This window comes from Salmo salar, chromosome ssa19 (genome assembly GCF_905237065.1).
Source record: "Salmo salar chromosome ssa19, Ssal_v3.1, whole genome shotgun sequence".
Classification (NCBI taxonomy): domain Eukaryota; kingdom Metazoa; phylum Chordata; class Actinopteri; order Salmoniformes; family Salmonidae; genus Salmo; species Salmo salar.
The window spans coordinates 70,889,569-70,914,894 of record NC_059460.1 but is presented as its reverse complement, the minus strand read 5'-3'; the positions used below and the strand labels follow the sequence as shown (position 1 = coordinate 70,914,894).

At 45.9% G+C, this 25,326-nt stretch overlaps 2 protein-coding genes across 4 annotated transcripts; one reads left to right on the top strand and one right to left on the bottom strand.

The window, feature by feature from the left end:
* Positions 1-3,011: 3,011 nt before the first annotated feature.
* On the bottom strand, positions 3,012-5,439 carry si:ch211-140b10.6 (uncharacterized LOC106579506). Its single transcript, XM_014159453.2, has 3 exons — positions 5,295-5,439; positions 4,196-4,270; positions 3,012-4,017 (listed from the first exon to the last, which is right to left on the bottom strand). The coding sequence occupies exons 1-3, from the start codon at positions 5,318-5,320 to the stop codon at positions 3,597-3,599; spliced, it is 522 nt and encodes a 173-aa protein (XP_014014928.1). The 5' UTR covers positions 5,321-5,439; the 3' UTR covers positions 3,012-3,596.
* Positions 5,440-5,723: 284 nt separating this feature from the next.
* Positions 5,724-25,326, top strand: lnx2a (ligand of numb-protein X 2a). 3 transcript variants are annotated; one of them, XM_014159454.2, is made up of 12 exons: positions 5,724-5,867; positions 9,113-9,306; positions 9,586-9,968; positions 16,426-16,670; positions 16,775-16,912; positions 17,034-17,233; positions 17,360-17,755; positions 17,839-18,039; positions 19,821-19,998; positions 20,298-20,547; positions 21,663-21,821; positions 24,141-25,326. In XM_014159454.2, the coding sequence occupies exons 2-12, from the start codon at positions 9,286-9,288 to the stop codon at positions 24,274-24,276; spliced, it is 2,307 nt and encodes a 768-aa protein (XP_014014929.1). In that variant the 5' UTR covers positions 5,724-5,867; positions 9,113-9,285; the 3' UTR covers positions 24,277-25,326. The 3 variants fall into 3 exon arrangements, with proteins under 3 accessions (XP_014014929.1, XP_014014932.1, XP_014014930.1); XM_014159455.2 differs by having other exon boundaries at positions 5,725-5,857; XM_014159457.2 differs by lacking the exon at positions 16,775-16,912.

The window sequence follows — 25,326 nt, the reverse complement described above, 5'->3', positions numbered from 1 at the left end:
ATGATGTAATTTAGGACCTTGAGCGTGGCTGAGGTGCACCCATGACCAGCTCGGAAACCAGATTGCATAGTGGAGAAGGTATGGTGGGAACTTGCACTTGGCTCAGGACTTGGTTCTAATACTATGCCATCATACTACGCCCACTCCAATTTGCATACGGCCCCAACAGATCCACAGATGATACAATCTCTATTGCACTCCACACTGCCCTTTCCCACCTGTACAAAAGGAACACCTATGTGAGAATGCTATTCATTGACTACAGCTCAGCGTTCAACACCATAGTGCCCGCAAAGCTCATCAATAAGCTAAGGACCCGGGGACTAAACACCTCCCTCTGCAACTGGATCCTGGATTTCCTGACGGGCCCCCTCCAGGTGGTAAGGGTAGGTAACAACACATCCGCCACGCTGATTTTCAACACAGGGGCCCCACAACCTCTCCCTCAATGTGATCAAGACAAAGGAGATGATTGTGGACTACAGGAAAAAGAGGACCGAGCACACCCCCATTCTCATCGACGGGGCTGCAGTGGAGCAGGTTGAGAGCTTCAAGTTCCTTGGCTTCTAGATCACCAACAAACTAACATGGTCTAAGCGCACCATGACAGTCGTGAAGCGGGTGCTATATCTCTTGACACATTGATGAAAATAATTATAGCCTCTAAACCTTCAAGCTGCATACTGGACCCTATTCCAACTAAACTACTGAAAGAGCTGCTTCCTGTGCTTGGCCCTCCTATGTTGAACATAATAAATGGCTCTCTATCCACCGGATGTGTACCAAACTCACTAAAAGTGGCAGTAATAAAGCCTCTCTTGAAAAAGCCAAATCTTGACCCAGAAAATATAAAAAACTATCGGCCTATATCGAATCTCCCATTCCTCTCAACATTTTGGGAAAAAGCTGTTGCGCAGAAACTCACTGCCTTCCTGAAGACAAACAATGTATACGAAACGCTTCAGTCTGGTTTTATACCCCATCATAGCACTGAGACTGCACTTGTGAAGGTGGTAAATGACCTTTTAATGGCGTCAGACCGAGGCTCTGCATCTGTCCTCGTGCTCCTAGACCTTAGTGCTGCTTTTGATACCATCGATCACCACATTCTTTTGGAGAGATTGGAAACCCAAATTGGTCTACACAGACAAGTTCTGGCCTGGTTTAGATCTTATCTGTCAGAAAGATATCAGTTTGTCTCTGTGGATGGTTTGTCCTCTGACAAATCAACTGTAAATTTCGGTGTTCCTCAAGGTTCCGTTTTAGGACCACTATTGTTTTCATTATATATTTTACCTCTTGGTGACGTCATTCGGAAACATAATGTTAACTTTAACTGCTATGCGGATGACACACAGCTGTACATTTCGATGAAACATGGTGAAGCCCCAAAATTGCCCTCCCTAGAAGCCTGTGTTTCAGACATAAGGAAGTGGATGGCTGCAAATGTTCTACTATTAAACTCAGACAAAACAGAGATCCTTGTTCTAGGTCCCAAGAAACAAAGATATCTTCTGTTGAATCTGACAATTAATCTTGATGGTTGTACAGTTGTCTCAAATAAAACTGTGAAGGACCTCGGCGTTACTCTGGACCCTGATCTCTCTTTTGACGAACATATCAAGACTGTTTCAAGCACAGCTTTTTTCCATCTACGTAACATTGCAAAAATCAGAAACTTTCTTTCCAAAAATAATGCTGAAAAATTAATCCATGCTTTTGTCACTTCTAGGTTAGACTACTGCAATGCTCTACTTTCCAGCTACCTTGATAAATCACTAAATAAACTTCAGTTAGTGCTAAACACGGCTGCTAGAATCTTTACTAGAACCAAAAAATGTGATCATATTACTCCAGTGCTAGCCTCTCTACACTGACTTCCTGTTAAGGCAAGGACTGATTTCAAGGTTTTACTGCTAACCTACAAAGCATTACATGGGCTTGCTCCTACCTATCTTTCCGATTTGGTCCTGCCATACATACCTACACGTACGCTACGGTCACAAGACGCAGGCCTCCTTACTGTCCCTAGAAATTCTAAGCAAACAGCTGGAGGCAGGGCTTTCTCCTATAGAGCTCAATTTTTACGGAATGGTCTGCCTACCCATGTGAGAGACGCAGACACGGTCTCAACCTTTAAGTCTTTATTGAAGACTAATCTCTTCAGTAGGTCCTATGATTGAGTGTAGTCTGGCCCAGGAGTGTGAAGGTGAACGGAAAGGCACTGGAGCAACAAACCGCCATTGCGGTCTCTGCCTGGCCGGTTCCCCTCTCTCCACTTTGATTCTCTGCCTCTAACACTATTACAGGTGCTGAGTCACTGGCTTACTGGTGCTCTTCCATGCCGTCCCTAGGAGGAGTGCGTCACTTGAGTGGGTTGAGTCACTGACGTGATCTTCCTGTCGGGTTATTATTTGACCCTGCTGGTCATCTATGAACATTTCAACATCTTGGCCATGTTTTGTTATAATCTCCACCCAGCACAGCCAGAAGAGGACTGGCCACCCCTCATAGCCTGGTTCCTCTCTAGGTTTCTTCCTAGGTTCTGGCCTTCCTAGGGAGTTTTTCCTAGCCACCGTGCTTCTACACCTGCATTGCTTGCTGTTTGTGGTTTTAGGCTGGGTTTCAGTACAGCACTTTGTGACATCAGCTGATGTAAGAAGGGCTTTATAAATAAATGTAATGTAGGTACATACTACCTCAACTAACCGTGCCCCCGAACATTGACTCTGTACCGCCCCCCCGTATATTTTATTTTTTACTTGTTACTTTTATTTACTCTTATCCATATTTTTGGAAACTGCACTGTTGGTTTAGGGCCCGTAGGTAAGCATTTCACTGTAAGTTCTACACCTGTTGTATTCGGCGCATGTGACTAATAAAATTTGATTTGATCATGTCAGTTTACAGATCGTACCAGCAAGATTCACAATGAAATAACAGAGCTGAGTGCAAGATGGGAATAAGTGTGTCAAAATTGAGAATAAGAATAGGAAAGACACGACTTCCAGTTAAATGATCAGTAGAAACAAATGCAATTTAATCAGTTATGCTTGTCACAAACTGACAACAGCAACCCCAATCTTTCTCACATTCTCAGACAATACATTATTTCCAGTCATTCAATGGTTATGTACGTCTTTCCAGTGATTCAATGGTTATGTATGTCTTTCCAGTCATTCAATGGTTATGTATGTCTTTCCAGTCATTCAATGGTTATGTATGTCTTTCCAGTCATTCAATGGTTATGTATGTCTTTCCAGTCATTCAATGGTTATGTATGTCTTTCCAGTCATTCAATGGTTATGTATGTCTTTCCAGTCATTCAATGGTTATGTATGTCTTTCCAGTCATTCAATGGTTATGTATGTCTTTCCAGTCATTCAATGGTTATGTACGTCTTCGAGGGAGAAAACCTCCTCTGGTAATGCCGTTACAGCACTCCCTACAAGGTTATGATGTCACATGTGGCTCCTCCCACTGGGAGTGTCCTTGACAGGTGCGCGTGAGCGTGCTGGTTTGATTGATAGAAGGTGTGGCCTATGGAGTGAGAACTGGCCCTGAAATGGGCGTGGTCTGATGAGGAGGAGGAGCTACTATCGGCGGAGAGAGCGGTCTCTACAAGAGGAAGGGGCTTCAGATGGGGAGTGTTCTTTAGAATGGGGACTGTGTGTTTTGTGACCAGTGACGCTTTTATCCCGGTGTTTCTTGTCTCTATGGCTGTATCTGTCATTGTCTCCAACCCCTCTGTATTTGTAGCCGTCTCTGTGGCACGTGTTGCTGTCTTTGTCTCTTTTGTGCCCATCTTTGAGACTATGTTCTCTGCTGTCCCTATGACTGTCTTCGTCCCTGTGTCGTCTGTGACTGTCTCTGTGGTCTGTGGATGGGGTCCTGCTGCGCCGCCTACACTCTGATGTCTGTTCTCCTGAGTGGCCAGCAGGGCGGCGCTGTGGGATGGTGGTGCGCAGAGTGTTGAGCAGGAAACGCTTGTTGGTGCTGCGCAGTGGACATTTCATCCTGGAAGACAGTTGAACCAAAATTAACATTTCAAACCAGCAAGGCCTTCAATATTATCTTTGATATGCATCTGTCTTGGTCTGTCACACCTTGCTATGTGTCAAGTACATTCTGCATTGAAAGCCAAACACCCGTAACAGATGGTTTACCAGATCCTTTCCTAACGTATGCCACTCACCAGCCTGCTGGACCCATGGTTTCTGCTCGCACCCGAGCCCTACTGGTCTCCTTCAGCAGCTCCTCCACTGCACGTCTACATGGCACATGGAGAGAGTGACAGAGAGAGTTTAGGGCGCAAGAGAGGGAGATATTAACATATAAGTAGGAGGAAAAAGGGAGAGTAGAGAAAGAGACAGAAAGAGAATAAAAGTGAAGGAAAACAGCAGGATAAAAGGCAGAGAGAGAAGGCACTATGCCAGTCACAGAGCTAGAGGCACATGTCATGTGTGTCCTGGGTTGACCTGCTGAGTCATTCTGCCCTTTGACCACAGATCAACCGTTACAGCTGCACTTTGACCACAGATCAACCATTACAGCTGCCCTTTGACCACAGATCAACTGTTACAGCTGCCCTTTGACTACGGATCAACCGTTACAGCTGCCCTTTGACCATGGATCAACTGTTACAGCTGCCCTTTGACCACGGATCAACCGTTACAGCTGCCCTTTGACCACAGATCAACTGTTACAGCTGCCCTTTGACCACAGATCAACGGTTACTGCTGCCCTTTGACTACAGATCAACCGTTACAGCTGCCCTTTGACCACGGATCCCAGACTAGTGTGCACAGGAAATACAGAATCTCTCATGCACATTTTATTTTAATGTCAATGGTACACACAGACATCAATCTCTATTTTCCCTTTTTACACACACACACACACACACACACACACACACACACACACACACACACACACACACTTTCCAGCAGCTGCGACTCAAAAATATCCTCAACTTGTTTAGCTGGCATACAGTACCCTACTGAATCGCGACAACAATTCAGTCTCTATGTGAGTTATCTAGATAGTCATGCAACAAATAATTGAAACATAGCTAGCTAATCATTGACACGCATAGCAAGCTACCTAGTAGCTAAGCTGGTGAACAATTAACTAGCTATTTTAACAGCATAATAAATCACACTGATCTAGCTACTTGACTAACGCTACTAGCTGACGTTCCTTAGCTAACGTTAGCTCCCCCTTCAAAACACCCCAGAAATTCACATCAAGCAAGAAATACCAGTCTGGCAATAGGATAGATTATAACATACTTCTCCAATTCGCCATCATCTGCCATAGTGTAATGATCAATGTAAAATAATCAAAAGATATTTCAAATCAATACTGCCAATGCTAGCTAATGTTTATTTCTGAATATGTATGTTTACTTCTCCTCCATGGGGGCCTTCCGGCGGGGACCCCGCATGACTACTGTCCTTAGCAGTGCCTTATGTAATATCGAAATTTGTACGTAAAAAAAACAGATAGTGTTGCTTACCAACAAACAAATTATGTTTCAATGTTGTACAACAGTATGTATTTTGTCTAATATTGAAAATACATGTCATAATGATACTTTTTAGTGGTTAGTTTCGAACAGGCATAAAGGGAAGCCTCTAATTTAATTTGGGGATTGACAGCACGAGACCCTGCCCCCTTCTGCTTGACTGACTGCTGGAGAAGAGCAGTGGGCGGGTTCTTCACGGCGAAAGTCACCGGGGCGTTTTATGTGCGCTGCTACAGCTCTGCTTGTTGCGGTGAATGTGTGATTGAGGTCCGTTAATTGTCCCCTCTCGGGGCCGGAGTTCTCGGCACCAAGGAGAAGCCGGAATAGGTAATATAATGTATGTATTCTGATCGCACATCTTCACTGTCACGATGTCTAGAACATATATATATAAAGCAGGTTCTATATCTATGGTCTAGTAATAGTCTATAGCTTTCAATTGAAGTCGCTATTGTCCATCCATGATGTATCCATCTCAGCGCTATTCCACGGATCTCGAAGGAAGGGAGGGAGGAATCTGACAATCAGACAGACACTCCGGCTGGTTCACTCACCAGCCTAAATGGAGAAGGGTATTTCTGTCATCGAACCAATTATATGATCTATCTGAATCTGAATCTGCGTGTCGTCTTTAAGGGCAGTGCATAAAATGGGTAGTCAAATAATGCAATTTAAATAGATAGCCTTTGTTTGGTATATGCCGTTTTTTCTCCCCTTCAATAAGCCATTATGTTATTCAGCCTTCAACTATATATATTCTAGGCTAGGCTATATTGAAACGAAACATGAAATGAAACATTGCATATTCAGGTTTGTTTGTTTTTTGCGAAGGTTGACAAGATGATTATGCTATTGAAAATCATGGTAGCCGTAATGGATCTTTGGGATTGTGGTTTTATTAGTCTACTGACTACCTTATTAACGTGATCAACTGTTCCTGAGGGCAAGGAGATATCGCGTTTTCCTCTTGTCTGACATGCAAGATTGTTGTAGACAATATGTTATAGTCATGGTTTACCCCTTTATTTGGGTTGGCAATAGGACAGACGTCATCTTCTTTGTTCGTTAGTTATCGGGTATTGTGCATTAGTCGCTGAATCGCTGTAGGCCTTGTCTACTGCTGGTATCAATAGAAGGAGCAGAGAACAGCAAGCCTATGAATGAAATAACAATACAATAGCATAGTGGCCTTGAGGCGCCGGGTAACACAACAAAGACAAAAACACACAAACACACACACACACGCTGTTGCAATCTAGCTATTTTGAAAGTAAGAGTCATTTAAGTAATTTAAGTGCTCTTGTAACTGCTGTATTATCCTGGCAGAAGGTTAAAAACAAAGGGTGAGCGAGAGAGCGGGAAAGAGAGAGAGATCTAACTTATAGACTGCATTAGTCTTGCATGTCAAACTTATACACAGCAGTGGTTGAAAGACACTGCACACACCCACAAACTCATACCCAAAAAGCATACACTGTGTGTGTACATACGTGTGTGAGTGTGTGTGTGTGAGTTAAAATGATGTCAGAGCTTTGTTATGGAAACAGAGGAGCCTTATGTCTACATGAATAATGCATCTCCAGCTGCACACACACACACACACACATTCACATAGAGACAGAAGCAGGTACTTAAAACAAGGAAAAGGGTACCAGCAGTCAAGGAGACAGATGCAGGTTACATAGACAGGTTATATAGAGGCATGTAGTCATGGAAACAACAGTCATAAAGACAGGCAGAAACAGCAGTGGCACGGTCAGAAGGACAGGAACAATTAAGAATATAGCCAGCAGCAGATAGAAGTGTACGGAAATAGAAAGGACACATGGAGGAGAGAACACTCCATCTCTATCTACACAGCTCTGAATGTCAAGCTCTACTGAACATGCTCCGTAGCCATGGAGACAGGAGCAGACCCTCACACAGACAGACAGAGGCTGCATCTTAACAGTCTAAAGTGGCTTCCTCTCCGCGTCATCTGTTTTGGTCTGAAATCACAGGATCGGTGAAAGCAATATGGTGGACGACTATTTAGCATTTGCTATGACCTCTTCAGTTCTTTCAGATTCATGCAGATGGAGGCAAGGAGATGAGAATAGAGGCTGGTAGTCAGGCGTTATTAGCTTGGCTCTGTTTCTGTTTCAAATACGCTCCCTTGTGTCGATTTGTGTCCATGAGCTCCTCAGGGACAGGGCTAGAGTACTGTAGTAGGGGAAGTGAGTCTAAATGGCTTTGGATGTGTAACACAGTGGAAATGACTGGTACACAATGCATTAGTTTTGAGGACGGCTCAGCATTGGGGATTTGTATGAGTGGTCGGCTGTGTTTCAGAGCTGGAAGGAGTTTTCCGTTAGCTCTGGCTCTCTCACGCTGCAGAACCGGCCAGAGTGCATCACACACACACACACACACACGTTTGTTTTACTATCCTTGTGGGGACCAAACAATTGACCTCCATTCAAAATCCTATTTTCCATAACCGATAACCCTTAACCTAACCCTAATCCTTAACTTAACCCTAACCTTTAACCTAACCCTAACCCTAATTGTAACCCTAAACCTAAACCTGACCCCTAAGCCTAAAATAGCCTTATTCCTTGTGGGGACCGGCGAAATGTCCCCACTTGACCAAATGTTTCTCGTTTTACTGTCCTTCTGGTCCCCACAAGGATAGTAAAAACAAAAACACATCACACACCACATACACACCACATACACACCACATACACACCACATACACACCACATGCACAGTGATCAGTTGGCAGTCTTCCACTCTTTTTTCTTGACCCTATCTCACAGCTCTCTCTCTCTTTCTGTCTTCGTCTCTCATTTTCATTCTGTTTCTCTACTCCTTTGTTTTTCCATTTGACCCTTTCTCTCTGTCAACCTTTTTTCCTTTTCTCTTTCCATCTCTCTCTTCTCCCTCCTGTTTTCTTTCTCCCCTCCCTCCCCTCTCCCTTTCATATTCTCTCTCTCGTCTCTTTTTCTCACTCCTTCTCTCTCTCTATCTCTCTATCCCTCTTTCTCTTCATCGTTCTAGCCCTCTCCCTTTTTATCTCTCTCTCCTTCCTCTCAACCATACCCATGTCCTCTCTGCCTCAATCCCAGATAATTCCTTCTGTCTCAATCCCAGATAATTCCTTCTGTCTCAATCCCAGATAATTCCTTCTGTCTCAATCCCAGATAATTCCTTCTGTCTCAATCCCAGATAATTCCTTCTGTCTCAATCCCAGATAATTCCTTCTGTCTCAATCCCAGATAATTCCTTCTGTCTCAATCCCAGATAATTCCCTCTCTGTGAGACTGTAATATTGCAGCAGGCGAGAGCGAAAGAGAGATTACACTGAGCATGCGCAGTGCTACAGTACATCATCTCTGCACACACTACAACACACACACGTTGATATAAACATGCACACATGTCACATATACACTAATACAATGCAAATATTTACCAAGTTATACAGTACTACACATGTATGCATGAGTACACACTCACATGCACACACGTGCAGAGACACACACACACAACACTATGTTTAATTTCCCAGCTTTTTAACCCCTGCTCTCTTACCTACAGGGTGATGTCTGATTGGCCACTGGGGGGCGGCTGTCCTCTCTGTCACCAGCTCACCCTCTGAGGCTTATGGGATAGGACGCCCCCCTCCCCACCCCTTTGTAACGTCCCGACCTGTAACCCCAGTGACGACTGTGCCAAAGGCCGTGCCTGGCGATTGGAGCCCTGGTCCTGACATGGGCAGCCCCGGCTGTGAGGTGGGTTTGGATTTTGCAGTTTGTACCCTCCCAGCTGTGTGTATGAGTGGTACTGGTACCACCGTGTTGAATTGTGTAATGCTGATCCTCTGATCTGCTATTTACCATTCCGATCCGCTAATTACCTTGTATACACAAAGAAAAGACAAGTTGGTAATTACACTGTAATAACATACAGATTACTTGGTTGTTTCTTTGGGATTTATTCAAACAAGCTTTTCTGTTCAACTATCATTGTCCTCCAACATCTCCCATATAAATCTCTTCTCCTTTATCCAGGTGGGTCCGGCAGGGCCTGTGGAGCCCGTGCTGGAGGCCTTGTGTCCAGAGTGTGGTCAGATCCACCGGGCCTGGGAGAACCACCTCTATAACTATCGCCTGGAGGTGGACGATGACCTGGTGTGCCACATCTGTCTGCAGCCCCTGGTCCAGCCCCTGGACACACCCTGTGGACACACCTTCTGTGCCCGCTGCCTCCGCAGCTTCCTCCAGGAGCGGGACTTCTGCCCGCTTGACCGGGAGCGGCTACATCTGCAGGTGTGCAGGCGGAGCAGCATCCTGGTACACAAGCTGCTTGACAAGCTGTCTGTGTCCTGTCCCCTGTCCCCGGCCTGCAGCCTCAGCATGCCCCGCTGTGACCTGGAAGCTCACCTCAAACACAGGTAGAGTGGAGTCTCACACACACACACACACACACACACACACACACACACACACACACACACACACACACACACACACACACACACACACACACACACACACACACACACACACACACACCTCACAATGTGAGTGGATATGTGACGGTGGGGAGCTCAGCAGGCTAGTGGTCGCTGTGAGGAAACTGTACATCAGGTATATCTGAAGTGAGGGAGATCTGTAGTGTAAAGTACTAATTTCAGTTGCAGAATTTGGTCTCTAAGCTGTGATGTCTTGATGCTGACATGTGTAGTGTTAAAAACAGTAAATAGGACAGACATTACAGTTGTTACTATGTAGAGATGATTCAACAGTTGAAGTCGGAAGTTTATATTCACTTAGGTCGGAGTCATTAAAACTCGTTTTTCAACCACTCCACAAATTTCTTGTTAACAAACTATAGTTTGGCAAGTCAGTTAGGACATCTACTTTGTGCATGACGCAAGTAATTTTCCAACAATTGTTTACAGACAGATTATTTCACTTATAATTCACTGTATCACAATTCCAGTGGGTCAGAAGTTTACATACACTAAGTTGACAGTGCCTTTAAACAGCTTGGAAAATTCCAGAAAATGATGTCAATGCTTTAGAAGCTTCTGATAGGCTAATTGACATCATTTGAGTCAATTGGAGGTGTACCTGTGGATGTATTTCAAGGCCTACCTTCAAACTCAGTGCCTCTTTGCTTGACATCATGGGAAAATCAAAAGAAATCAGCCAAGACCTCAGAAAGAAAATTGTAGACCTCCACAAGTCTGGTTCATCCTTGGGAGCAATTTCCAAATGCCTCAAGGTATCACGTTCATCTGTACAAACAATAGCACGCAAGTATAAACATTATGGGACCACACAGCCGTCATACCTGTCACGTCCTGACCAGTAAAGAGGTTATTTGTTATTGTAGTTTGGTCAGGACGTGGCAGGGGGTGTTTGTTTTATGTGTTTCGGTTTTTTTTGGTTAATGTTCTATGTTAGTATATTTCTATGTCTGTGTCTAGTTATTCTATTTCTATGTTTAGTTTATTGGGTTGACCTTCAATTGGAGGCAGCTGTTCCTCGTTGCCTCTAATTGAAGATCCTATTTAGTAGGGGTGTTTTTTCATGGGTTTTTGTGGGTAATTGTTCCATGTGTAGCTGTATGTCTCACAGGACTGTTTCTTGTCGTTGTTTTGATTCAAGTGTTTATTTTGGTTTTCTTCACAATAAAGAAGATGAGTATTCACATTCCCGCTGCGCCTTGGTCCCATCTTTATGACGAACGTGACAATATCACTCAGGAAGGAGACGCGCTTTGTCTCCTAGAGATGAACGTACTTTAGTGCGAAAAGTGCAAATCAATCCCAGAACAACAGCAAAGGACCTTGTGAAGATGCTGGAAGAAACAGGTACAAAAGTATCTATATTCACAGTAAAACGAGTCCTTTATCAGCTTGCAAGCCGAAGAACACCATCTCAACCGTGAAGCACCGGGGTGGCAGCATCATGTTGTGGGGGTGCTTTGCTGCAGGAGGGACTGGTGCACTTCACAAAATAGATGGCATCACGAGGGAGGAAAATTATGTGGATATATTGAAGCAACATCTCAAGACATCAGTCAGGAAGTTAAAGCTTGGTCGCAAATGGGTCTTCCAAATGGACACTGACCCCAAGAATACTTCCAAAGTTGTGGCAAAATGGCTTAAGTACAACAAAGTCAAGGTATTGGAGTGTCCATCACAAAGCCCTGACCTCAATCCTATAGAAAATTTGTGGGCAGAACTGAAAAAGCGTGTGTGAGCAAGGAGGCCTACAAACCTGACTCAGTTACACCAGCTCTGTCAGGAGGAATGGGTCAAAATTCACCCAACTTATTGTGGGAAGCTTGTGGAAGGCTACCCGAAACGTTTGACCCAAGTTAAACAATTTAAAGGCAATGCTACCAAATACTAATTGAGTGTATGTAAACTTCTGACCCACTGGGAATGTGATGAAAGAAATAAAAGCTGAAATAAAGCATTCTCTCTACTATTATTCTGACATTTCACATTCTTAAAATAAAGTGGTGATCCTAACTGACCTAAAACAGGAAATTCTTACTAGGATTAAATGTCAGGAATTGTGAAAAACTGAGTTTAAATGTATTTGGCTAAGGTGTATGTAAACTTCCGACTTCAACTGTATCTAAAGCTTATTGCTTGGTTTCTATAGCTAGCTTGAGTGCTAGCCTTTCATCTTTAGCCAACTTGTTTGTTGTCCTGACTCCTGCTGTATTTGTATTTATAAAGGATCCTGGGGTCCTTTATCATTTTAAAAACATTACAATACATTCAGAACAAATTTCACAACACACTGTGTGCCCTCAGGCCCCTACTCCACTACCACATATCTACAACACAAAATACATGTGTACGTGTGTGTGTATAGTGCGTATGTTATCATGTGTGTGTATGCATGTGTCTGTACCTATGTTTGTGTTGCTTCACAGTCCCCGCTGTTACTTAAGGTGTATTTTTATCTGTTTTTTTAATTCTGTTTCTACTGTTTGCATCAGTTACCTGATGTGGAATAGAGTTCCATGTAGTCATGGATCTATGTAGTACTGTGCGCCTCCCATAGTCTGTTCTGGACTTGGGGACTGTGAAGAGACCTCTGGTGGCATGTCTTGTGGGGTATGCATGGGTGTCTGAGCTGTGTGCTAGTCGTTTAAACAGACAGCTCTATGCTTTCAACATGTCAATACCTCTCACAAATAAAAGTAGTGATGAAGTCAATCTTTCCTCCACTTTGAACCAGGAGAGATTTTACATGCATATTATTAATGTTTCTCTCTGTGTACATCCAAGGGCCAGCCGTGCTGCCCTGTTCTGAGCCAGCCGTGCTGCCCTGTTCTGAGCCAGCCGTGCTGCCCTGTTCTGAGCCAGCCGTGCTGCCCTGTTCTGAGCCAGCCGTGCTGCCCTGTTCTGAGCCAGCCGTGCTGCCCTGTTCTGAGCCAGCCGTGCTGCCCTGTTCTGAGCCAGCCGTGCTGCCCTGTTCTGAGCCAATTGCAATTCCTAAGTCCCTCTTTGTAGCACCTGACCACACGACTGAACAGTAGTCCAGGTGCGACAAAACTAGAACCTGTAGAACCTGTAGAACCTGTAGAACCTGTCTTGTTGATAGTGTTGTTCAGAAGGTAGAGCAAGGCTTTATTATGGACCAACATCTCCCCATCTTATCATTCTGCTTATCATACCATTCTGCTACAAGACCATGGTGCTTGCCTGCGGGGCTGTGAGGGGAACGGCACCTCCGTACCTTCAGGCTCTGATCAGTCCCTACACCCAAACAAGGGCACTGCGTTCATCCACCTCTGGCCTGCTGGCCCCCCTACCTCTGAGGAAGCACAGTTCCCGCTCAGCTCAGTCAAAACTGTTCGCTGCTCTGGCACCCCAATGGTGGAACAAGCTCCCCCCCCCCTCTGTCCAGCCTATGGCCCAGTGTCCACTAAAGCTCAATTCTAATTATTTTAAAGTGCATCCTCTCTTACTTCCTTCCTCCCTCAAAGTCATCACTGCTCTGTCAAGGTTGGATTGGTGAAAGCAATGAGATGAAAACCTTTGCCTACAATGTCAACTTGGTCAACAAACATTGCCAGCAATTTTAATCAGTGATTGCCTCAATAAAGTAAGGAATGGAGGAAGGAAGGATACCTTTTAAAGTGTTTAAACAAAGTGTAAGATGCTAGGTCAGAAAAATACAGGTTAAGACAACCTAATAATTCCATGTGGCAGCGTTAGAAAATAAACAAAATCATTGGACCAGCGCCATTGCTAATTCTACAGGATGAGCATTAAATACGTGACCAGCCGTCTGGAAATCAAATAATACAGTGGTTGAAGATCAATTGAAAAACTTTTAAATTAATAGAATGACAGTAAAACAGTTATGCTATCATTCACTTCCAGACTGACAAGATGGTGTGGACAGACATGGCTGCCCTGTTCGTATCTTCTAGCCAATTTTTCTTGTTGGGTGTCACTGCACTGTTGGAGCTATGAACATAAGCATTTCACTAACCCCGTGATAAAATCTGCAAAATACGTATATGCAACCAATCCAATTTTATTTTATTCGATTTTTGCCCACGGCGCTGAACATTTATGGATAGAATTGTTACATTGCCTTTGGAACCTTCAACCTACACTAGATGTCCACTATACCTTCTCCTCACTAGATGTCCACTATACCTTCTCCTCACTAGATATCCACTATACCTTCTCCTCACTAGATATCCACTACACCTTCTCCTCACTAGATATCCACTACACCTTCTCCTCACTAGATATCCACTACACCTTCTCCTCACTAGATATCCACTACACCTTCTCCTCACTAGATATCCACTACACCTTCTCCTCACTAGATATCCACTACACCTTCTCCTCAGCGTATGGACAAGTATACAAAATTGCTTCCCACTGGGCAACCAGTTGTAGCAGGTGAGCTATGTCTCACTCCAAGTGTTCCCTAGGTCTTTCTGAGGTGTCTGTGCATGACTGGGCATTATTTGCTCTGTTCTTAAAGCATCTATAGATTAAGGCCCAGGTCCATGTGGGTCGTTCCCTATGCCCCAACCCTAAGATAGTAATGAAGCTAACGACGGATGAGATCACGAGAGACAGAATTGGATGTCTGTCAGCTTGGACATTTAATATTGTGTCACTAAAGCCGCCTTAAAGTCAGAGATTAGAACAGAAGACTGCCAGGGCACTTGGAATGTCCTTGAACTGGGTGGAATGTTCTGGAACTTGTCTGATGATCTGATCGTTGATCCTTTAGGACTAGCTGTGGTTCTTCCTGCTTTCTGCATAGCTTAAATCATAGCAGATATATGATGGACTGGTCAATGCCAGTGGTGGAAAAAGTACCCAACTATCATACTTAAGTAAAAGTAAAGATGCCTTAATAGAAAATGACTAAATTAAAACTCACCCAGTAAAATTCTACTTGAGTAAAAGTATTAAAGTATTTGGTTTAAAATATACTTAAGTATCAAAAGTAAAAGTATGAATCATTTCAAATTCCTTATATTAAGCAAACCAGACGGCAACATTTTCTTGTTTTTTAAATTTACAGAAAGCCACAGGCACACTCCAACTTTCAGACATCATTTACAAACGAAGCATGTGTTTTTAGTGAGTCCGCCAGATCAGAGGCAGTACACGGGATGACCAGGGATGTTCTCTGTTTAGTGAGTCCTGCAGATCAGAGGTAGTAGGGATGACCAGGGATGTTCTCTGTTTAGTGAGTCCTGCAGATCAGAGGTAGTAGGGATGACCAGGGATGTTCTCTGTTTAGTGAGTCCTGCAGATCAGAGGTAGTAGGGATGACCAGGGATGTTCTCTGTTTAGTGAGTCCTGCAGATCAGAGGTAGTAGGGATGACCAGGGATGTTCTCTGTTTAGTGAGTCCTCCAGATCAGAGGTAGTAGGGATGACCAGGGATGTTCTCTGTTTAGTGAGTCCTCCAGATCAGAGGTAGTAGGGATGACCAGGGATGTCCTCTGTTTAGTGAGTCCTCTAGATCAGAGGTAGTAGGGATAACCAGGGATGTTCTCTGTTTAGTGAGTCCACCAGATCAGAGGCAGTAGGGATGACCAGGGATGTTCTGTTTAGTGAGTCCTCCAGATCAGAGGCAGTAGGGATGACCAGGGATGTTCTCTGTTTAGTGAGTCCTCCAGATCAGAGGCAGTAGGGATGACCAGGGATGTTCTCTGTTTAGTGAGTCCTCCAGATCAGAGGCAGTAGGGATGACCAGGGATGTTCTCTGTTTAGTGAGTCCTCCAGATCAGAGGCAGTAGGGATGACCAGGGATGTTCTCTGTTTAGTGAGTCCACCAGATCAGAGGCAGTAGGGATGACCAGGGATGTTCTCTGTTTAGTGAGTCCTCCAGATCAGAGGCAGTAGGGATGACCAGGGATGTTCTCTGTTTAGTGAGTCCTCCAGATCGGAGGCAGTAGGGATGACCAGGGATGTTCTCTGGGTAGGTAGGTGTGTGGGTGTGTGTGGGTGGGTGGGTGGGTGGGTGTGCGCGTGCGCAATGTATGAAACTGTACATGCAGTTTTAAAGGTTGACTTTGGGCACGAAAAGCCTTTGGTGGTTTGTCGATGTGTCATTCTGGTCATGCGGGCTGTGGCAGATGAAGCTTGTTCATTAGCTAAGCTAACCACTTGTAGCTAGCCAGTAACTCCTCCAGTATGTGTTGATGTCATTTCACAGGATATGTTTTTGGAAGGAAGCTGTAGAGATCGGTAAGAAATGTCACTTCTGTAGCCAAGTGTCTTATTCATCCTAATATTTTTGTTTTTAAGCATTAAATGACCTGGTATGATTGGGCAAAAATGATATAACTGATCAATGCACTAAGTCGACCCCCACATCCCCTCTCTGTGTCCAGGTGTCCGGGGACGCAGTGTCAGCAGAACAGTTTAGAGGGACCACCATGTGATCCCGGGGAGGAGGGAGCCATGGTGACCAGCCCCTCCAGGTCCCCACGAGCCCTCCAGACGGAGACAGACCTGCAGGAGGAGAGCTCCTCCTCGCCCCCTGGTGGCACCTCCACCACCGAAAGCAGCGTCCCCATGTGGACCGACGAGCCTGGATTGGACAACCCCGCCTTCGAGGAGAGCAATGAGGAGGACAGTGAGTAACAACTGTGTGTGTGTGTGTGTGTGTGTGTGTGTGTGTGTGTGTGTGTGTGTGTGTGTGTGTGTGTGTGTGTGTGTAACCCCTCTCTCTGTGTGTAGGTTTGGTACGGTTGGAGTGTGTGGTGCCCAGGGTAAAGCGACCCCTCAGTAACCCATGCATCCACCTCCTCCGCACCGCCAGCTCTGCCTCCTCTGGATGGGACTGCCCAGAGTCACCGCCCCTCTCTGCAGAAGAGGGTACAACATCACTTCCTCCATCTGACTTCCTGTCTCTAACCTTCCAATGTAATCATGTCGAATCTAAACATTCATGAATATAAGAGATTGATGTGCTTCCATGTCCCTGTGTATCTCCCAGGTAGTGTGAAGCTGCCGTCCCTTCCAGAGGGTGAGATCACCACCATCGAGGTCCACCGCTCCAACCCCTATGTAGAACTGGGCATCAGCATCGTCGGGGGCAACGAGACGCCTCTCATCAACGTGGTGATCCAGGAAGTGTACCGTGATGGGGTCATTGCTCGAGATGGCAGGCTTCTGGCCGGGGACCAGATACTACAGGTGAGGACCATGGATCCATCCTCACCTCTTCCTCACCTTTTCTCCTCTAATATTCCTCCAAAGCCAAGCTCCCTCCCTCTCCCTCTCCCTCTCCTAATGTCCCTCTCTTTTTCTCCCTCTCTGCAGGTCAACAGTGTAGACATCAGCAATGTGGCCCATAACTTTGCTCGCTCAACGTTGGCACGCCCCTGTGCCACACTGCAGCTCACTGTCCTAAGGGAGCGCCGCTGTGTCTCTCGCCCACCCCCCTCCACCACCCCCTCAGTGCCCCACGCCCCCTGTTCCACCCCTCCGTCCAGCCCTGCCAGCCTGAGGATCACCCTGCAGAAGCGGGACTCGTCGGAGCAGCTGGGCATCAAGCTGGTGCGGAGGACTGACGAGGTGGGGGTGTTTGTGTTAGACCTGCTGGACGGTGGCCTGGCTGCCAAGGACGGGAGGCTGTGTAGTAACGACCGAGTGCTGGCGGTCAACGAGCAGGACCTACGCCATGGCACGCCTGAACAGGCTGCTCAGATCATACAGGTAAGACTGCTAGGAGATAAACAGTGTTTCTGACCATCCTCTTGTGGATGGCTAACACTACTCCCTTTTCCTGTCAACTACAGGCCAGCGGCGAAAGAGTGTATCTGCTGATTGGCCGTCCCAGCAAGCCTACCCTTCCCCCTCCATCAAGCTCCGCCTCCAACAAAGATCTGTACTGCCATGACCACTTCCTCCCCAACCACCACCACCATCACCACAGCTTCTCCCCCAACCCCAGCACCGTGCCCACCTGCGCCCACCTGGCCCGCTCCAGCACCCACAGAGTGAGTACGCACCTGAGGGAGTGTGTGTGTCTGACTGTGTTTGTTCATATGTATCTGTTTATGCTGGAGGCCTCTCCCAATGTGTATTATACACTGTAGGACCTCTCTTAGTGTGTGTGTGTGTGTGTGTGTGTGTGTGTGTGTGTGTGTGTGTGTGTGTGTGTGTGTACACAGTTGAAGTCGGAGGTTTACATACACCTTAGCCAAATACATTTAAACTCAGTTTTTCACAATTCCTGACATTTCATTCAAGTAAAAATTCCCTGCCTTAGGTCTGTTAGGCCACCACTTTATTTTAAGAATGTGAAATGTCAGAATAATAGTAGAGAGAATGATTTATTTCAGCTTTTATTTCTTTCATCACATTCCCAGTGGGTCAGAAGTTTACATACACTCAATTAGTATTTGGTAGCATTGCCTTTAAATTGTTTAACTTGGGTCAAACGTTTCAGGTAGCCTTCCACAAGCTTCCCACAATAAGTTGGTTGAATTTTGGCCCATTCCTCCTGACAGAGCTGGTGTAACTGAGTCAGGTTTGTAGGCCTCCTTGCTCGCACACACTTTTTCAGTTCTGCTCACACATTTTCTATAGGATTGAGGTCAGGGCTTTGTGATGGCCACTCCAATACCTTGACTTTGTTGTCCTTAAGTCATTTTGCCACAACTTTGGAAGTATGCTTGGGGTCATTGTCCATTTGGAAGACCCATTTGCGACCAAGCTTTAACTTCCTGACTGATGTCTTGAGGTGTTGCTTCAACATAGCCACATAATTTTCCTCCCTCATGATGCCATCTATTTTGTGAAGTGCACCAGTCCCTGTTTGCAAGCCTCCCCCTTTTTCCTCCAAACATAACGATGCTCATTATGGCCAAACAGTTCTATTTTTGTTTCATCAGACAAGAGGACATTTCTCCAAAAAGTACGATTTTTGTCCCCATGTGCAGTTCGAAACCGTAGTCTGGCTTTTTTATGGCAGTTTTGGAGCAGTGGCTTCTTCCTTGCTGAGCGGCCTTTCAGGTTATGTCGATATAGATACTTGTGTACCTGTTTCCTCCAGCATCTTCACAAGGTCCTTTGGTGATGTTCTGGGATTGATTTGCACTTTTCGCACCAAAGTACGTTCATCTCTAGGAGACAGAACACGTCTCCTTCCTGAGTGGTATGATGGCTGCGTGGTCCCATGGTGTTAATACTTGCGTACTATTGTTTGTACAGATGAACTTGGTACCTTTAGGCATTTGGAAATTGCTCCTAAGGATGAACCAGACTTGTGGAGGTCTACAATTTTTTTCTGAGGTCTTGGCTGATTTCTTTTGATTTTCCCATGATGTCAAGCAAAGAGGCACTGAGTTTGAAGGTAGGCCTTGAAATACATCCACAGGTACATCTCCAATTGACTCAAATGATGTCAATTAGCATATCAGAAGCTTCTAAAGCATTGACATAATTTTCTGGAATTTTTCAAGCTGTTTAAAGGCACAGTCAACTTAGTGTATGTAAACTTCTGACCCACTAGAATTGTGATACAGTGAATTATAAGTGAAATAATTGTCTGTAAACAATTGTTGGAAAAATTACTTGTGTCATGCACAAAGTAGATGTCCTAACTGACTTGCCAAAACTATAGTTTGTTAACAAGAAATTTGTGGAGTGGTTGAAAAACAAGTTTTAATGACTCCAACATAAGTGAATGTAAACTTCCGACTTCAACTGTATTTATATATGTGTGTGTGTGTGTGTGTGTGTGTGTGTGTGTGTGTGTGTGTGTGTGTGTGTGTAGGACCTGTCCCAGTGTGTGACCTGTAGGGAGAAACACATCACTGTGAAGAAGGAGCCTCATGAGTCTCTGGGTATGACCGTGGCCGGGGGGCGGGGCAGCAAGAGCGGCGAGCTGCCCATCTTTGTGACCAGCGTCCAACCACATGGCTGCCTGTCACGGGTTGGACGAATCAAACAAGGTGAGCTGTGGGCTACATCACAGCCTGTTAGATTGTCCAGGCCAAGTTCTTATTTGGTTTGGCTCATTATCTGCCACAGCGACATTCTCAGAGGTCAGTGTTTGAATGTTCTCTCTCAGGACTCTTTGTCCTTAAGTAACAATGTATTTCTCTATGTCCCTCTCGCTCCTTCTATCTCTCCCTCTTTCTCTCTGTCTCTGCACTCTTCCGGTTCTTCGCTCTGCCTCACCAACTCCTGTTTTCACTGTCTCTGTTTTCCTCTCTCTCTCATTCTCTCTCTGTCCCCTCCTCTCCTGCAGGTGACATCCTCCTGAGTATCAACGACCAGGACCTGACCTATCTCAGCCACAGCGAGGCGGTTGGCACCCTGAAGGCCAGTGCGGCGTCACCCTCCGTCCAGCTGAGGGCGCTGGAGGTCAGCATGGTGGAGGAGCCGGACCAGGACCAGAGCCCCGTGGACCAGCTGCTGCCCACACACCACCACACACACGACTCGGACTACGACTCCTCCTGGTCCCCCTCCTGGGTCCTGTGGCTCGGCCTGCCCAGGTAAACAGGAGATATAGAAGACATACCTCGTTGGGTTGGACTCACCTGGGGTGGTTGGGATGTTGGGGGTTTGTGTGTGAAAATATTGCTTTGATTTATTTAGTGTTTTCATATTAGTGTAGGTGAAGCAGAGGATACAAGGAAAGGAAGCAAGTTGACTAGTGAGATCCACCCCATGATTCACCTGAAGTAATCTGAAGTAATCTGAAGTAATCTGAAATAATCTGAAGTAATCTGTGGAGAATGTGTAGTCGGAGCATTTGTGTTGATCTTGATTCGAGTGTGTTCTGTGTTGGGATGTAAATGTCACACAGATCATGTATTATGTGTGTGTGTTGACATGTGTGTGTTGATGTGTGTGTGTGTGTGTTGACGTGTGTGTTGTCCTGAACGGTGCTGTAAACATCAACAGCTGTGGATTATCAACTGAGGGGCATGTGGTGACATCCCCAATGTCTCTCCCTCATTCATCCTTCTGAGACTGGTACAGAGAGGACAGCCTCAAACTCACCCCTCCCTTTTTCTATCGTTCTCTCCTTTTGTTCCGCTCTGTCTCTCTTTCTCTCCTCCCTCTCTGAATCTCGTTCCTTCAACTCTCTTTACCTCCCCACCTCGGTCTTTCTCCATCTCTTTTTCCTTTCACCCTTTCTCTTGCCCTACTTCCCTCTCTCTCTAAACCTGGTCACGCCCTCTCTCTCTAAACCTGGCCACTCCCTCTCTCACTAAACCTGGCCCCTCCCTCTCTCACTAAACTTGCCCCCTCCCTCCCTCTCTCACTAAACCTGGCCCCTCCCTCCCTCCCTCTCTCACTAAACCTGGCCCCTCCCTCCCTCTCTCACTAAACCTGGCCCCTCCCTCCCTCTCTCTCTAAACCTGGCCCCTCCCTCCCTCTCTCACTAAACCTGGCCCCTCCCTCCCTCTCTCTCACTAAACCTGGCCCCTCCCTCCCTCTCTCTCTCTAAACCTGGCCCCTCCCTCTAAACCTGGCCCCTCCCTCTGCCTCTCAACCTGGCCCCTCCCTCTGCCTCTAAACCTGGCTCCTCCCTCTCCATCTCCCCCTTCTTCTGTCTCCCTCACTAAAACACTGACTCATTCTTTCCATCCATTTGTCTCAGCTTCCTTCACAGTAGCCATGAGATTGTTCTGCGTAGAAGTCACCCTGGGAGCTGGGGCTTCAGCATCGTTGGAGGATACGAGGAAAACCATAGCAACCAGGCATTCTTCATCAAGACCATTGTCCTTGGAACGCCTGCATACTATGATGGCCGCCTCAAGTAAGCCATCATTCATGTTGTTGGCTTGTAAGCATAAAGACACATTTTCATTCTTTGTAAGTTAATAGGTAATAAAGTATATACACATACATACAAACACACACACACACACACACACACACACACACACATATATATACTGCTCAAAAAAATAAAGGGAACACTTAAACAACACAATTTAACTCCAAGTCAATCACACTTCTGTGAAATCAAACTGTCCACTTAGGAAGCAACACTGATTAACAATAAATTTCACATGCTGTTGTGCAAATGGAATAGACAACAGGTGGAAATTATAGGCAATTAGCAAGACACCCCCAATTAAGGAGTGGTTCTGCAGGTGGGACCACAGACCACTTCTCAGTTCCTACGCTTCCTGGCTGATATTTTGGTCACTTTTGAATGCTGGCGGTGCTTTCACTCTAGTGGTAGCATGAGACGGAGTCTACAACCCACACAAGTGGCTCAGGTAGTGCAGCTCATCCAGGATGGCACATCAATGCGAGCTGTGGCAAGAAGGTTTGCTGTGTCTGTCAGCGTAGTGTCCAGAGCATGGAGGCGCTACCAGGAGACAGGCCAGTACATCAGGAGACGTGGAGGAGGCCGTAGGAGGGCAACAACCCAGCAGCAGGACCGCTACCTCCGCCTTTGTGCAAGGAGGAGCAGGAGAAGCACTGCCAGAGCCCTGCAAAATGACCTCCAGCAGGCCACAAATGTGCATGTGTCTGCTCAAACGGTCAGAAACAGACTCCATGAGGGTGGTATGAGGGCCCGACGTCCACAGGTGGGGGTTGTGCTTACAGCCCAACACCGTGCAGGACCTTTGGCATTTGCCAGAGAACACCAAGATTGGCAAATTCGCCACTGGCGCCCTGTGCTCTTCACAGATAAAAGCGGGTTCACACTGAGCACGTGACAGACGTGACAGAGTCTGGAGACGCCGTGGAGAACGTTCTGCTGCCTGCAACATCCTCCAGCATGACCGGTTTGGCGGTGGGTCAGTCATGGTGTGGGGTGGCATTTCTTTGGGGGGCCGCACAGCCCTCCATGTGCTCGCCAGAGGTAGCCTGACTGCCATTAGGTACCGAGATGAGATCCTCAGACCCCTTGTGAGACCATATGCTGGTGCGGTTGGCCCTGGGTTCCTCCTAATGCAAGACAATGCTAGACCTCATGTGGCTGGAGTGTGTCAGCAGTTCCTGCAAGAGGTAGGCATTGATGCTATGGACTGGCCCGCCCGTTCCCCAGACCTGAATCCAATTGAGCACATCTGGGACATCATGTCTCGCTCCATCCACCAACGCCACGTTGCACTACAGACTATCCAGGAGTTGGCGGATGCTTTAGTCCAGGTCTGGGAGGAGATCCCTCAGGAGACCATCCGCCAGCTCATCAGGAGCATGCCCAGGCGTTGTAGGGAGGTCATACAGGCACGTGGAGGCCACACACACTACTGAGCCTCATTTTGACTTGTTTTAAGGACATTACATCAAAGTTGGATCAGCCTGTAGTGTGGTTTTCCACTTTAATTTTGAGTGTGACTCCAAATCCAGACCTCCATGGGTTGATAAATTGGATTTCCATTGATTATTTTTGTGTGATTTTGTTGTCAGCACATTCAACTATGTAAAGAAAAAAGTATTTAATAAGATTATTTATTTCATTCAGATCTAGGATGAGTTATTTAAGTGTTCCCTTTATTTTTTTGAGCAGTATATATACACATACATACAGACACACACAGAGTATATAAATCATTAGGAACACCTGCTCTTTCCATTACAAACTGACCAGGTGAATCCAGCTGAAAGCTATGATCTCTTATTGATGTCACTTGTTAAATCCACTTCAATCAGTGTAGTTGAAGGGGAAGAGACAGGTTAAAGAAGGATTTTTAAGCCTTAAGACAATTGAGACATTGAATGGCACACATATACAATCCGAGGGTGAACGGGAAAGACAAAAGATTTAAGTGCCTTTGAATGGGGTATGGTAGTAGAGGCCAGGCACACCTGTTTGTGTCAAGAGCTGCAACGTTGCTGGGTTTTTCAGGCTCAACCATTTCCCGTGTGTATCAAGAATGGTCCACCACCCAAAGGACATCCAGCCAACTTGACACAACTGTGGGAAACATGGGCCAGCATCCCTGTGGAATGCTTTCTACACTTTGTAGAGTCCTTTCCCCTGATGAATTGAGGCTGTTCTGAGGGTAAAGGAGGTGCAACTCAATATTGGGAAGGGGTTCTTCATGTTGGGTATAGTCAGTGTATATGGTCCATCCATATTGATGTTCCCCTCTGTGTCCCCTCTGTACCCTAGGTGTGGGGACATGATAGTGGCGGTTAACGGGCTGTCTACGGCTGGTATGAGCCACTCAGCCCTCGTACCCATGCTGAAGGAGCAGCGGAGCAGAGTGGCTCTCACCGTGGTCTCCTGGCCTGGCAGCCTGGCATAGAACCGGGTCAAACTGCACTGGAGCCAAACTTCACTGGACTGCATCATGCCATGCTGAAATTACTGTAGACTGTATCTAACCAGGGCCAAATCATGCTATACTGCATCGAAACCAAGCTATGGTGCCAAATCATGCCATACTGAAATTGCTCTGGATCGGACCTACTGTAACCTGGGACAAAACACATGGACTACATCAAACCAGGCTAGAGTGAACCTGGCCCTCCTAGGCAAAATCCCTTGATACTAGGCTGGACTGTGCCAGCCCCACACCACACTGCACTCACACATACTGATGTGTTCCTACAGATGCAGGATCTTAATTTGATCACCCTGTTGCAGAACTATCCTGCAATGCAGGACATTTCAAATTTGTAGTGTATGAGGTTTAAAAAGGCTTCGGAAGTTTGTAATGTCCACTTTCAAATTTCAGACTTAATTTTTCCTTACGAAAAATGTATCAAAACGCTACAAAAATGTCCCTTCTTTATAATCAACATTTCCTGCTGTAGCAAACTGTCTGAAATTAAGAACCTATATCTGTATGGTCATGTTACCGGTCTTCACTCCCACACAGAGAGAGTGGGACTATCTGTTAAAGGACAGTATATCGTCTCTGTTTCCCTTCACTGGACTCCAGTAGTAGATACCAGGGGCATATTCACGTGGCCGCAACGTTACAGAACGTTTCAGATAGAAATTCCCTGCATAGAACAGGATTCTCTGCCATGTAGAATGAAATAGATCAGCTTTAGGCCATGTATTTCTGTCATTATAAAACGCTTCTAGGGTTATGTTCAGGAGGAGAAATCATTTTGAAACAAGTTCAGGGAACACCTGTTTCCAAACAATTTAAAAAATGTGCCCAGTCATTCCTACTGAATAAACCCAGGCCTTACCAAATCCCTGCCAAGCCCTGGAGGCCCGACCCGCCCCCCTGGACACAGCCTTAGGCCTCATCACCGTGACGACCCAGCCGTCAGCTTGTTGGGGTTTTATACGTGTGTGAATGTGTATTCTGCGGTTTAATAAAGACTTCCCACAGAGCGCA